Source organism: Pezoporus wallicus, unplaced genomic scaffold (assembly GCF_028554395.1).
Source record: "Pezoporus wallicus isolate ANWC-B61680 ecotype Strahan unplaced genomic scaffold, APGP_CSIRO_Pwel_v1 contig_10389, whole genome shotgun sequence".
Taxonomy (NCBI): Eukaryota; Metazoa; Chordata; class Aves; order Psittaciformes; family Psittacidae; genus Pezoporus; species Pezoporus wallicus.
The window spans coordinates 537,387-552,785 of NW_026637666.1; the positions used below are offsets into that span (position 1 = coordinate 537,387).

Consider the following 15,399-nt stretch of genomic DNA (forward strand, 5'->3'; position numbering starts at 1 on the left):
TGAGGGCTGTTAAACTCGTGCTCTGGGTGCATACCAGACTGACTCATCGTTCGGAATGCTCTGCTGGAAGTGTTCAGGCTGGTTCTTGTGAGGGCATGTTTGCCATGAAATTGTGATGGTGACATTTAATTTTCTCTTAGTTGTAATAGAAAGTATTCCCTGAATAGTCAGTAGGATGTGATCTGTGTGCCAGTGTGCAACCAAGTTAGCATTTAAAGTTAAATTATCACTAAGTGAAGCTACTCTATTGAAGCTGTAATTCCAGGCGTTATTCTTTATTAATATCTGTATTTCCTTGCAAGAATGAATATATGCCATCCACATGTAGCAAGGTAACTTTAGTACAGGATTCTGCTAGTGGACTTAAACTTTGGCTTATTTGTTGCTTAAGCTTTGACAGTGAATCAACAACTGCTTGAGCTGTAGAAATAATGTTGATGCTTGACTGCATTCTTTGTGCTCTTTTGGCCTGTTACAGCAGTCCTGGGCACACGCAACTCCCATTTACTTGCAGAAAGAGTTCCCTGCTTCAAAGGGCTGGAGGAATTGAGAGTGACTGTTGAATTTCTGGATGGGTACAACAGGGCACCAGAAACTTAAGGGGGTTTAAAATGACTTATTAAACATAATGTGTAGCATTATTTTGTCCCAGTAAATTGGGACAGAATGTAGCATACAGCTTTTGCTGAATGCTTATGAATGGAACAGCCCTGGTCATGGAGGGCATTTACTGGATCAACAAGTGTAACAAGGATGTACTTCTCTGATAGGTCTGAGGCAACATAAAATGAAGCTATAGCATTATAGATCATTTCCATCATCAAAATGGCTAAAAATAATTCAGTGTAAGTGGCAGCAGAATTTGTATTTCTTCTATTAAGCAAGATTCTAACTTTACTCAGCCACACTGTCTCAATGTTACTGTAGTCAGATTTTCAAGAAAAGCTTTACTGCCAGAAATAATTTGTCTCCTTTTTGTAGCATTTCAACTTTTAGTTTTTGACTAGATTACTTTGAATTATATTTATTTGCAGTTAAGCAGCTAAATGTTGCTGCAGAAAATACAGATTGCTTATATATTATGTATTTACAGCTTTTCCCTTTGTCATAGCTGAATTTTTGAATTATGGTTGTGCTCTCAGGTGCTGTGCATGCATGATGAGCTAGGTTTTTATTGATGTTTGTTTACATTGGATTAAGTATGCATTTAAGAAGGAAAGTCTTGACCTCTGAATGTTTGTTTTTTCTAAAGAATCATCATCTTAGGTTTTGGTCCCATTCAGCGTACTTTTTTTGCACATTTTCAGTTCTCTCTGTATAGATTAGTCATTTTTTTGTGTGTACTTTATGTTTTCTTGTGTGTGAGCCTAAACATTTGTAGGGTGTTGTTGCTGCAATTAATAAAAGCCTCCTAAACCATGATGACTTAATCCTGCAGTTTTCTGAACATCCTTAACTGCCTTGGGATTCCTCAGCTTGTATGAAGATAAAGCAGCCCATCCTTCTGTAGGAAGGAGATCTGTAAATGTCTCATTTCCCTGCATGCAAATATTCTATTGAATCATCTAAAGGTTTTGCATATGGAGAACCACATGATGTTGGGGGCAGAGGGCACTGAGTAATTAAATGTGCTTTGAGAAAGGGAGAGAGGGGACTGTTAGAACACAGTCATTTGGTTCAGTAGTTCATGGTTAATAATTATATTCCTAACAAGTAAAGGAAAACAAATTACAGCCATTTGGAGCCCCCTCTGTAGGTACTGTCCCTGTCTGCTGCATAGCCTCGTGGAGAATACAGGAGAGTGAAGCACTCTCGGAAAGGCCTTGATTGCATGCAACAGTAACTAATTAGAGAGTAATGCAGAAAACTATTCCTAGTCCTTTCACAAGAACTGAGAAAGCATTATGAAACTAACCTTAAAAAAATTAATTGCATCTCAGTTGTAAATTTAAATCTCAGCTGGGTTGTTGGTTCCCCCCCGCCCCCCCTCCCCTCCTTCCCCTCTTTCCTGTTTCTTTTTATTCAAAGTTGGTGCAGGAAAATTGCTATTAATGAAATCTGCTCTCAGACTTCAATAGGCTTGTTCTTCATTAAAGCCTTGCTATTTCTCTTAAAATGTATTGACCAGTGTTCGGGCCAGATACTTAGCACAAAATACACTTTGTAATTTCATCATTTTTATTATTATGTTTTCTGAGATGCAGGGGTCTTTGGACTTTGTAGAAAAAACAAATAAACCCCCTAAGCTTACAGTTATATAGTATTAAAAGAAGGGTAAAGGAAGCATTGAGTGTCTTTAGGATGATGAGACATTCATTAAGATTTTTCCGCCTTCCTTTTCCTATTTTCAATCCATCTGAAGTACCATTAAAGCCTTTCAGGCAGCTTCCTGTGAGAAACCCTTTTCTGTGCTGTTTTTCTTCCTTGAAAAAAGGTGGCTGCTCTTCAGTCAGATTGTATGGATTTGGCCTGGGATTTGTATAATATCTATGTAGAATGCGGCGGTTGTTTAGGAACCTAATTCCCAATATGGCTCCCTTTTGATTAAGAACAAAGCCAGCGTTTCACAGCATTATAGAAACACAGAAAAACAAGTTAATGATCTAAACCTTTTAATTCATAGTTGCTTGTCTATTTAAAGTACTTTTGATTCTGTTATAAACAGACTGGCCGCTTTTTTGTTTAACTTCTTTCTTTGTTTTTTTCACATTTCTTTCTTTACTGTCCATGAAATTTGTAGCTAGTTTCCTTTTCTAACTGAAGAATGAAAGGTTGTGACTACAGAATGATACAGAAAGTAAGAAAGCGTATCTAAACTGGGCGTATATCCAGCACAGACCTCTTTGAAACAAGCTAAATTTAGGGTGGTTGGGATTTTTTTTTGTTATGTTTTCCCCTTCCTTTTTAAAGTACCTATGATTTGTTTTCTTCTTCTTCTTTATTGAGTGAAGTTGGTTACTTTCTTGATACTTTCTTGTTTTTACGTGTAGTTTTGCATGATTATATTTTCTATAGTTACTTGTTATTTTCCTCTGGTCTTAGTTCAGCAGATTACTATTCTGTGTGCTTTTATCCGTAGAGACAACAAAAGCGACCTTTTCAGGACTTTCAATTACCAACACTGTATGTGGTACTTTAGGAAAATAATTCGCTTCCAGATACTCTTTTTTTCTAAAGAGAGAATTGGAATCCAGGGCTATTTCTTCGAATTAAACTTGAAAACTTTCTGGTGAACAAAACTGTCAGGCAAGCAGCAGCAGCACAAATAATTTCCCGTCCATGGAAGGGGACCTTATCCCCACATATAGAAAAATAACTATTTGCTGCTTCCATTGTGATTTATTTTTTACTTCAGGTGGGGATGGTTGTTAGATACATTTTTGCTTATAACAGGATCTCATTATTTTTGCTTTTTTTTTTCTGTTTTTTAACTTTTATTTCTTTTGACAATGGCTTCTTTTAGGCAGTTATAGAAATGATAAATGAAGAAAAAGTTCCAATAACGTGTTTTGTTACGTCTCCATCCCATTAAGGTAAATTGAACAGCCAAGACACTTACAATAACTTCACAAACAATAATCCTGGGAACCCTCGACTCCTGCCTCTTCCAAGTTTGACTGTGGTGTTGCCTCTTGCTCAAATCAAACAGCCAATGACATTAGGGACCATCACCAAACGCACAGGGTAAGTGTATCTGCAGAAACCTTTCTTATTTGTTATTTATAATTTATAGGGGAATGTTATTTATAATTAATATGAAAATAATTTGTGTTACTAGTGATACATAGTTTTATTCCTTATTTTAATTGAAGTATAAGTAATTTAATGACAGAAGGGTTGGGGAGGGAAGAGGAGACAAGAAGGGAAAACCAGCATCAGATAAGTAAACAAAACCTGAAAACAAATCTCTGAAAAGTCAGGATATTCATTGGGGTGGGTCATTTTCTACCATATGGGAAATACTGGAGAATTCCTGACATCAGGAGAAGTTACACACCAGGAATTGGTATGAAACATAAGCAGAGCTGTATTCAGTCAGAGTAAGTTATAAGTTTTCTTCTTTTTTCTTTTTTTTTTTTTTCTCCTTAAAGTTTGTTTATTTTGATTTCCAAACTTTTCAAGCAGAAATGATTTTTGACTATCAGAACTGGAAAGACAGTAAACCAGGTTGAGCATAAAGGCAAAACTTAATCGGGCTGTTTTCTTGACCTTGTTTTTCCACTGAGGTGCCTGTTCTGTACTGTGAAATTCACATGTGGACTTTCATTTTTGAGCCAGCTGCACTTTGGTACTTTCCCCTGTGCCATGATAAGGCACTTGAAAATATTCATTTCGGAAAGCTCTACTAAATATCTGTATGTGATAATAACAGAAGATTTTGTGAGCTTCCTAAAGTGTCACAATTTTAAGTTAGTTGATACTGTTTAACAGTTGAAACTTTTCTTTTGCTAAATTCCAAATCTTTGGGTTTTGAAATTAATACAAAAAGCCAATGGGTGATGATTTCAATTATTTCAATTTTTTCCCTCTTTAAAAAAAAAATTAATTCCTGAATAGTTTCTACTTAAAAATTGAATCCATTCATATCCAGACGGCTTTTGTATTTTAAAAATACAAATAGCTCAAGTATGGCATGTGGCTGGGCAAAACAACTGAGAGTCCTGCAGGTTCATAACATTTTCCTGTGTTTGCCAAATAGGTGCAGGCACTGTCTAGCTTCAGTGGTTTCTTGCTCAGACCCCGATAGGGAGGTGCATTTCACCTTGCGTCTTGTGAACCAGGAATTATTTTTCAGGCGAGAGCACACGGATATTCCCTCTCTCCCTGAGTAATTCCCATATTCTGTGCTTGAGTGTTCAGGACATTGTGTAAAATCTGGTATTGTTTTGTTTAGTGCACTGAGTATGCATGATGACCTTCTGAAGCTTCCATATGTGTGCACAAAATACATATGCGTATCTATATACATGTCTATCTAACAATACAGTCCCGCTCTCGCTGCCGTAAACAGGAATTTTATTAGGCTTGTTGAGCCAAATTGTGACCCACAAACATGTGATTGCCCTAAGCACAGAGGATGGATGCAGATAAGTTCTTGAACTTCATAGATAATTGTAAATGGAACTTAGGAAACGGTAAAGAAGCAGTATGGGGATAATGTGGCTTAACTTCTTCCACACATACATTTCAGTTGATTACTTTTGCTCTTTTTTTTTTTTCCCTGCTTACAATTTAAATGCAGACGAGAGCAAAAGATTACGCTAGCAATCGGGTGAATTCTGAAGGTATAGAAAGGTGGGGTCTTGGGTGGGGACAGGAAGGGAGGTGGGGTCAAAGAGATGTTGGTGTGCATGGAGATAAGCCGGAAGTTACAGTTCCTCAAAGAGGGAAAGTATCAAAAAGCTGACTTGAAGAGTACAGTCAGAGAAGGGTGAAAATGTAACTCTGGGCTCTGTTGGTAGACTTCTAGAAAGGGAATAGACATTTAGAACTAGGTGGGGTAAGATACAGAGGGAAAACAAAAAGCGGTCTGAGGGTCTGCCAGGGCAAAGGTCTGGTCATAGAAGCAACAGTGAGCATAATGATTTGAAAAAAAGCACTTGGCTTCCAATAGTACATCATGCAGTGGCCTTGGCAAGGGCTGTTTCCTTAGTGCTGTGGTGATACCAGGAGGCTTTTCTACAACTGTTACAAATATGTTAAGTCTTCATTATTTTATTTAATGTTTTGTTCTTTAACATATTCCGAAATGTACATATTCATCGTTTTCTTTAAGTAAATTTTATTATTCACAAGCTATCCCTGTGCTAATATTTTGTGCAATTTTTAAAATGAATTAAATTTAAACTGCTCAGTGCAGCTTATGTAAGGGGTGGGGGGAAACAGCAGTCATGGGAAATGCCCTGCTGTGTAAATAGAGTTTTCATGAATGAGGATCGTGATTTTCAGTGAAGCCTGTGTGGATGTGTAATGCTAAGCTGAGAGCTTCCTTCATTTGTTCTGCATCCAAGATGTTTGATGAAAGTACACAAAATTAACATGAAAAGCTGTATTTATAAAGCAGGGATTTAAGAGGAATGCCTAGGATCCAAGAAGCCTGGCATGCCTAAAATGACCAAATTGAGACAGCAGCCTTAACTTAAACCTCCAGGGGGCAAAGCGTGTGTTTAACATATTTAACATCTGCCCTCATATTTCTAGAAACACATAGCAATGTAAGTCTGTACAGTGTAATATTTAGACAGGACAGGGACCATCTGCCTCACTCTGAGAAGTGTAGGAGGCATGTATTACTGCAAATGGCAAAAGACAGATGTATTTACACCTACATGGTCAGCACCTTTAAGCACTGCTCCGAGGAAACAAGGCTCTTCCTTGGAAGCAGCTGCTTAACCTTGTGATTGTTCAGTGATCAGAAAAAGGAGATGAACTTGTGATCTCTTGGATTTTAGAGTCACTGTTCAGTGGCTCTCAAAGCAGGTTCCTTTTCTGTCACTGCTACTTTTAAAGAATTAAAAATTTAATTTGTTGCAGTATATTTCTAAAAGTAAGCAAGACTAAAAGGATACCACAGATTTATCAGTTCTTGATTTTTCCCTTTTATTTGCTTTTAACATGTGAAAAACTTCTTTAATACTAAATATCTTAATTATTTTTTGCAGTTTTTATTAATCAGAAACTCAAGTTGGTTTTTATTCTACTAGTATCCAAGACAGCAAAATATTTTTCAGGTACTGAAGGGACTGATCAGGGCTCTTACTATCTGTCTCAAGCAGAGCTGCAGAGAATGTCATTTTACTTGACAGGTGGAATGGCAGTAAATTTTTTAGAAGTGTTCACTGTAGCCCTATGGGAATGCAGGGCCAGAGTCTGGGGTTGGGTCATTACAGTGCTGCTCAGCACAGATGCTTTCTTTTTTCCCCTTTTTCATTCAAACTTGTAGATTTTGGAACATTTTCTGATCAGTCATTAAACTCTCTTATTCTGAATACAATTTCCATTCTCAGCACTGAGTATCCCAGGGTATTACTGCCCTTCTTGCCACCACTATCATTTTCTTCCTCCCTGCCCTCTGTTTCTTCCCTTGTTTTTTCAGGTCTCTCGTCGTAATTTCTGCACCTTCACAAAGCACTTAATTTTTGTCCCTATATTTTGTCATACCATTGACTTACTTTCCTGTAGTTTGTGCTGTCAACACATTCTGAGGAGCAGACAGGCTTTCCCAAAGGGACTCTAACACTAATGAGTAAGGAAGCATCTTATGTTTTAAAGATGAGGAGGACTTAAGGCAGTAGGAGAGCCAGATTTAATAAGTCCTTATATATCCATGCCTCAGTTTCCCTCAGAAAAGTTTACTGTTAATGCTGAATTCCTTCTCAAGTCTGGTGAATGGGTTACTTCATTGCTCATTTACAAAGAGCTTATAGATTTGAAAGGGGAAGAGCTGTATGATCCATCTCATGCTTGTCTATAAAAGGCAGTGAATCAGAGTATGTTAGAAGACATCTTTGTGCTTTGCAGTAGCTATATAAGCTTTCCTTGTGTTTGTGGAATGAGTTTTAGTTCGTTTCCAGTTTGTAAGAATGTGGAGGCACAGATGCACTGTAGTGCAGTAAGAAGGAGGAAAATAAAAGATACAACAATTCTCCCAGAAGAAAAACTATTGTAAAAGTTGGTTTCTCTGACAGCAGCATTTGTTTTAACTTTCTCAAGGGATATAGTCATTATATTTGTATCATACTTCATTCCCAAATTCATTATAGCTTTGGTGAAACACCAGGATGTAACCTGCATTACTTGGGTCTTGTCAAAACAGACATCCAACATACCTTCCAGGAAAAGGAATAAGCCTTACTTTTTTTCCATCCAGAAGATTTAGATAGTGTGTTTTTAAGCATGAAACTCTACCCGTTCTTCATCCCATCCTTCATCCCACCCCCAGTAAGGAAGGGAAAGGGTAGGTAAAGTGTCTGATGCAATTTTATCATTCTAATGTTTCTCATTGCTTACAAGTACTGAAAATCAGTGACATCCCTTTGTTTTGTTTTGACTCAGCTTAATTTATCCCAGGTTCTATTACTGAAGCAAACAAAAATAAGGAGTGCAAAGTCATGATGTCATAATATAATTAAGTAGGAAAAAGTAACTGAAAATGTCAAGAAAAAAACCCAAAAGTCAAGCTAAAGAATCCAGTGCAGTAGGTCAGTTTTCCTGCATGCTGAAGTCATTCTCTTTCTGGCACATTTCTCAGGGGTGTCTTATGTCACCTTAGGTTATATAATACATTTTGGTAATAAAGCAACTACTGTAGTGATTTGTATTTGATATGAAATACAGTGGTTTGCACTAGTTTTTGTTCACATGTCACTGTGAGCGGATTCTTGCTATGGCAACATATAGCAATGAGGGTTACAGTAGATGGGTATTGCACAGCTAATTAAAAGCTTAAATAGTTTTTATTAAACACGGTAACACAAAATCAAAGTATGTGTCAATGTTTAATTGGCTAAAACTCAGAATCAGATAAGAAATGAAGTTAATTCTGTTGGAATTTTGAATTGTAAATCTTCATCATTCCATAATTTTCCTTTGGAATTTCTCAATAGCTGTGAGAATGGGGAACCTCAGCGACTTTTTTGCCTTGGCATTGCTCTGTTCCTGCCACTGAGCGCAGCCATCTGGTGCTGTCTTTTCAAGGTTGGGTTCTCCTGTGATTTGTGAATTCTCTTTCTCTCCGTTAGCACACCATTCATATTATGTGAAGGAAATAGTGAAAAAGAATTACTTAGATAAATATCGGGGGGGGAATAGCCACCATAAAAGAAACTAGGTCTTTTGAACAGAAAGGAAATGCTAAGTTGTCTTTCTCACACTTAAGACTTTTATTAAGACTGCTGTAGTCTTTGAGAGTGTAATTATATTTTCTTTATGATACGAGAGTTTGTATCCATTTTAGAAGCAAGCAAACAAAACCTTCCATTGAAACACCGGGGTCAATTTGTAGTTAAAATAGCGAATTTGTTAATTTGCAAGTATAATCAAGTCAACATACTATGCTCTTGACCAATATACTATGCTTGGGAGGGGGGGAAGCCTATGTTATCTTCTGAAATGTTCTGATGAGCTCAGCTACATGTCTTTTGCCTGTTTTTGCAGATAGAAAAACTACTTCAGAGAGGAAAAAATCTTGCCAAAACATCCAGGATCATAATTTAAAAATTCTAAGCTCTCAGTCAGATTCAAACACTATCCAGTGACTCTTCAAATCTATACTAGATACATTCTAGGTTTTAAGTTATATTTGCTATGAGTTGTGAAGAAAACAGCTTTACATTTAAACAGTGTAATAGTGCTGGGCTCATCTTAGCCATTCGAATGGTCTTTGACTTGGACACTGACTGTGTTGACTCTATAGGAGATCATACAATGTATACAGTTCATACAGTTTAATTGGGTTTTATCACTGTTCAAAGATTCTATATTATGTGTAGAGAGGCAGCTGGTTCTACCAAATGGGCTCTGTCCCACAAAGTATTAACCAAACATTTATTTAAATATGAACAGTTAAAGGCTAATCCATGACACAGAGTTCAAAAGATCTTCAGTATGGCTTTGGCCTACATTACTAATGAAAAAAATAGGATTTTTTTTCTGTAATGTTCTGTTCTTTATTAGATTTTTAGATCTTTGCATGTCGAAGAATATATGTCTTGGTTTGTACCTTCGCCTAAATGTTTTTTTTAAGAGGATGCCTCCATTCATTGATGTGCTTGTGCCAAATTTTTTTCACAGAATTCCTTTTTATCAGGCTGGTATCCTTTTACCTGTGCAAGCATATGGCTGAGTGCTTTATACATCTTTCTGTGATAGATATTTTCTGTTAGTTCATTACCTGAAAATACTTCACTTGTTTCAACTAGCCAGAATTTATCACTGAGTCAGAGTATATTAAAAAAAAAAAAAGACAGGCATTGATAAAATCAGTTATTCAGCAATTTTGTGGATGAAGGTGTATCCCAAATGAGACTCACAGAAGCCTTGAGCATGTGAGTAGCTCTAAATTTACCTCCCGTTCCTCCTTTTCAGACTTTATGAAAAGGTCAGTATGGTGATGGCTTTTTGAAAGGTGATGCAAAGAACAAGGAGATAGCCATTTAAAATGCACTGAAATTAATGGGGTGTGGTACCACTGTAAAAGCTATCCACAGTACAAAATACTTGAACAGAAATCAAATCATGCTGAAGATAAATTGTTGAATGACCAAAAGCATTAAGCTCTACATCTGGTGATTTTTAACAGCAAAGATACTTGAAGTAAGATAGGGTTCTCTTCCCTGCATTCCATGCAAACTTTTAAGTGGGGGAATAGTATTGCTATGTCATACAGTTGCTAAAGATTTTTACTTTAATGGTGTGTTTAGGGAAAGGGCTGAGTAATTTTCTCTAATAAATTGTGTTTGTACCTGTGTTTTTTACTTAGGACTTGCCTATTTTCAGTATATTTGTAAAACTGTCCCACTCAGACCTTTAGTGTGTCATGGAAAACAGCCTCGTACTTGTTGCTTTCAATGCTAATTTCCGTCTGCTAGTTCTGACTTTAATGTTGGTTTAAGGCTCTTGATTCCTTTTGCCTCAGATTTAGCAGCAGCTTTCAGTAAGGAGACGTAAGCTGTGTCTAACTTGAATGATAATATTAAAGCCTGCTTGCAACTGGTGCATTATGTTTGTCACCGCAGTTGTGCATGAGGAGCCTGCCCCGTCAGCTCCTGCTTCATGGGTGGCTGTGTTGTCCCTGGGACATTCACCTGGGCAGTTGTGTCTGTGAGCCTTAGCATGTTGGTGACATTAGGGATCTACATCTCTCTCAGGGCATCATGAATGGTTATAAGAAATTATTTTGTTTACCTTCTGCATAAATCTTAATAGCATGTTATACAGTGTACTTGTTGGTAATGGAGTTTTCATCTAATTTCTGTGCATTTTTCCCCTTTACATGAAGACCTTACCTGTTTGGAGCAGGATGTTTTTCCATAAAAGCTCCATGGTGAGTTCCCAGTTCAAACCCAGCATGCCTATAATTCATCTGCTGTCCTCACTGAAAATAACGCTGTGCTTAGACTTTAATTTTGGATTAATTTTTTTATTTAATTTGTTGACTTGCATGGCTGATCCATAGGTGGAAGCACTGCATAATTTCACTCTTAAGCTATGGATGTGTGTTCACCATTAAGCATTGTCAAAGCATTCACTTGTTTTTTTCCATTTTTACCTGTGAGGGGGCATTTAATTTTTAAGTAGCAGCAAAGTTGAAAAAATAAATTATTTCCCAGCGAGCAAAAATGATTGCAACAGCTTTCCAACACAAGCCTCTTTTTCTCCTGTATTGCTTTCTTTATTCCTGTATCACTAAGTTGCTTACAGACAGAAAAACATCAATGATGACCTCTCAAAAATAAGCCGGGTGAGCAGTGAGTAGACAGTGAAATATTGCAGTAGGGGGGGTGAAGCAAGTAAAACGGGCACTGTAGAAAATAGCCAAACCAAACAAAGAACAAAACAAACAAAAACACAAAACCAAAAAGCTTATCACACTTGAGAGAAAAACCAACCAGCCAAACCACAGTTCCATTAAAATAATGATATTTGAAATTATGAGGGTGGTTTGTTTTAATATGTAAAATTGCAGCATATTACAAACATGTAGACAGAAATAAAAGCAGATTTTAACAAGTTTCCTTGTGGTGGAGCTTGGTTCAGTGTTCATGCTGTCACCTCCAGTCACCTCTTTATAACGAGATGGGAGTAGGTGCTTGAAGTTCCAGATAACAAGAGTGGAACAATTTTGAACATCTTAAAACTTTCTTAGAAAATTTAGAAACTTTCAGCTAGGAGGTGGGTTTTTTGGGAGGGGGTTGTTTTAATGTTAGTTGGGGATGCTTATTAGTATCTGTTAGAATATTCGTATGTGGCTCTTGTTTCTACTGCTGCCAGTTTGTGCCGCATGTATCACCCCCTTATGTCTCTGTCAAAATGCTATCTTCAGCAGAGGGAACTTCCCAGGAGTTTTGTTAGGATACAGGCGACTTGAGAGCTGGTGAGGGACTCGGGAGTTATAGCAAAGGGAGGAAACACAAAAACACTAAATAGGACACTAGAGGAAAGAAGGTGACATTGCCCCGTTCCTATGGAATATATGATCACTCTGTAAGACTTCCTAAGAACCATTTTAAAATGTAGCTTGTGATGCACCGAAGTATTTCGTGTGATCGTGATCTAAGAACTGAAAAGGCTCTGGAAGGAGAGTTTTGAAAGTGGATTGTCTTAGCAAATGGATGTGTTGGTCAGCCTCTGCATGAAGCAGCAAAGATGCTTGTCAACCAGAAATTATTTTAGATTGAGGCAAGATTAAAAGGCCTAGATTAAAGAGGGGAATATAGGAAATAGACTCAAAAATTGTTGCCTGTCTTTCACAAGACTCTTTTGTGGTTTGTTTAATGCCAGTTCTAGCTCAAAAATATGGTCTTTACTAGCCTACAGTGAAATTAGGATAAAAAACACACTCTGGGTGGGGGAAGAAATCATGTTGTTTCCATTAAGGTCTTAATGAGACCTAAAATTATGTAAACAACATGAATGGAGATTTGACAGCTTGCTGCCTGGCGAGTAGAGGAGCCTACCATTTCTTTTCTTGCTTTTTCTTGTTTTATTCGTAATTTGATGACTGGAAACATGTCTTTGTTTTCTTGTTTTAGGCAGAGTGATAAATCAATTAAAATTACATAGTTTGAGACAGATATGCTTTTTCACTAATTCTATGTGTAATTGCAGATTTCATGCTGTATTTTTCTCGTGATACTTTTGTTGCTGCTTATGTAGCCCAGATAAAGTTTTACCTCAAGAAATGGTATGTTTCCGTTTCAGTGGGGTTAGTTGTGGAGCTGTGGATAAGTGCTTTTGTTTTTATGAATCTGACGTATTTGAAGCCTATTCTTTGGGAATATAAAATCAGTGTAATTCTCAGTCTTTGCAAACTCTCACTATTTTAATTTGTAGAGCAGTTCCCTCATACCATATATGTGCAATTTAGTTATTTTTTTTAGAGTCATGTCACTTATTTGACTATGAACATAAAGACCAATTTAAGAGCCAGCAGCAGTTTGAGACCTAAAGCTCTTTGAGGAACACTCCAGTACTGCACTGTACTCTGATGTTCATATTTGCCTATAGTTTGCAAAATATATCAGTAGTATTGATTGTTATTGATTTTCTTAGATAAAATAGAGTAATTTTGAATTGTTTCAGTAGCTCTTCATCTTTTCTTTTGCCTTGTCAACATGAAAGAACTTGCATGCTATTGCTGAGTCTCTTAACTTTTTAAGATCTGTCAAAGTAATGTCTTACTTTTCTTCTTTAGTTTGCTTCCATCACTTTTTATGCTATTTCAGTACAAAATGCTTATATGTATTTTGCACTGGACATGTATGCATCTGCATCTCAGTGTTTCTACATTTAAAATGGAAATAATCCCCCAAAATTATGTTAGAAAAGTCAATAGCACCAATTTCCCCAAATATTGTGGTATTTAGCTGGAGTTTGGGATTAACTTGACCTTTAGTAGGTGACTTTGTCATTGACTTCAGCTGGTGTAGGTGAATGTCAACTGCTGGTGGCTGAAATCACATGAACGTGATCTTCAGTTGAGGCACAGCTCTTACTAAACTTACAGCAGAACAAGAACTGTGAAAGGGATTTTTTATTACGATTGTACTCCTGGTGTAGGTCCCTGCAGAGATACAACTGGGATAAAAATGCCGCTGTGTCCCATTTAATTCTTGGTGTAGTTACACAGTTTGGTAGACCCAGAGAGGAAAAAGTGCACTGGCTTTTCATCCTCCTTTTATATAATGCTCTTGTTTCTGATGTGGAAGATCAAAATTATGAGAGCTTTGGTTCCATTAGCTTCACTTTCTTGTTTTTAGTGTTGATTCCCAACAACCCTCACTTCTCCCTGCATGGCAGTGCCTCTCAGTAAAAATATGGTATAATCTTTTGAAAGTTAGCATATTGTGAAGATTCTTTTAAATTAACTGTTTTTAAAAGTGAGGCCAAATGTGCCTTAATTTCAGTTCTTGGAATAATTTACGAAGTGCTGACAGGCTAAGAGCAAGTAAAGAGCAGGAGTTCATAGCAGAAACCAGTCATTCACCACCTGCCTTCAACATGATTGTTTTCTTATCATTTATAAAGCTGAAAGGGTGTTTGCATCTACATAATAATGAGGATTTATAGCTTCCAAGTTGTTAAAATATCACAATGACATGAAAATATATTTTTCTAATGGCATTACTGTTCCTGGAAATAACTGGGCTTTTGAGGATTGCTGAAGGAAAGAAATTTGAGTTGGAATGTAATGACGAAAACTCAGGGATAAAGTAAAATGGTGGTAAAATAAAAGATTCCTCAGTTAACAATAGTTTTCAGAATAGACTTGTTGACATCTCAGCAGTTTCTTCAGAACTGTGTCTGAACCAATATGATGCGCTAGTCAGGTTTTTTGTCTTTATTTTTGAGCAGGACTGAGTTTAACCACATGAGTAATCATGTTTTACAAGGTCTGCTCTTTCTGTCTACAAAACATCCTTCTTGAAGGGAAAATGTTTTGGCACTGAAACCAGCACTTAAATGCATGCCTTGAGAGATGTACATCTTAAAGTCATGGTGTAAATAGAATGTAGCTTAGACCATTTCCTTTAAGGTTGGTCATAGGTCTTGGGACTGTGGGTGTGGAGATCTCTGCAAAAAAAAAGTGGTTTTAGAGTACCAGGTTCCTTGAACTGAAAGGCTTGAAGAAATGGAAGTCAGTTATGGCCCTGTAGAAGTTTACTCCAGTCTGTAGGTGAGAACAGCATTTGCTGCCTTTCTTTTATTTTTTCATTTTAGATTATTTTAATGAATAACCTCAGATTGTATAGAGTAAAACTTGAGAATATTAGGAGTATTAAGATAGTTTGGAAGAATTATCTTTTCAGGAGTTTGTAAGAGGAAGTATATACAGCTGAATCATCTCTCTATCATTGTTTTGTATTGATTGATGTGTAACACTGTCCTTCTGAACAATCTTTTTCTATATTAAAACGGATCATTTATTGATTGAAGTATAGATCAGTAAGTAACAAGTCTCTACTTAGTGGATACATTACATTTTCATTTCTGGAGGAATATTAGTGTGAATACTTGGAAGGTGAGAGCTAAAAACAGTTCTTGATACACAGTTTGTTACAGGTCTGGTTAAAAATACTGCTTCTGTGACAGATAACTCTTTCAAAGAGAAAGAAATCTATTCTGCATTTTTCTGAGTAGCTAATAAATACTTTGTATGTTAATATAGACTATTCCAAT

At 36.8% G+C, this 15,399-nt stretch overlaps 1 protein-coding gene across 14 annotated transcripts in view; it reads left to right on the forward strand.

Moving 5' to 3' along the window:
• The window catches only part of BCAS3 (BCAS3 microtubule associated cell migration factor), a 361,207-nt gene that overhangs the window by 131,490 nt on the left and 214,318 nt on the right, over positions 1–15,399 (forward strand). For 12 of the 14 annotated variants that reach the window (XM_057407125.1, XM_057407127.1, XM_057407119.1 and 9 more), the window contains 2 exons: positions 3,534–3,684; positions 11,000–11,044. In XM_057407125.1, coding sequence (XP_057263108.1) covers positions 3,534–3,684; positions 11,000–11,044 — 196 coding nt within the window. The remainder of the gene's footprint in view (positions 1–3,533; positions 3,685–10,999; positions 11,045–15,399) is intronic. The other 2 variants (XM_057407120.1, XM_057407123.1) reach the window with 1 other exon arrangement.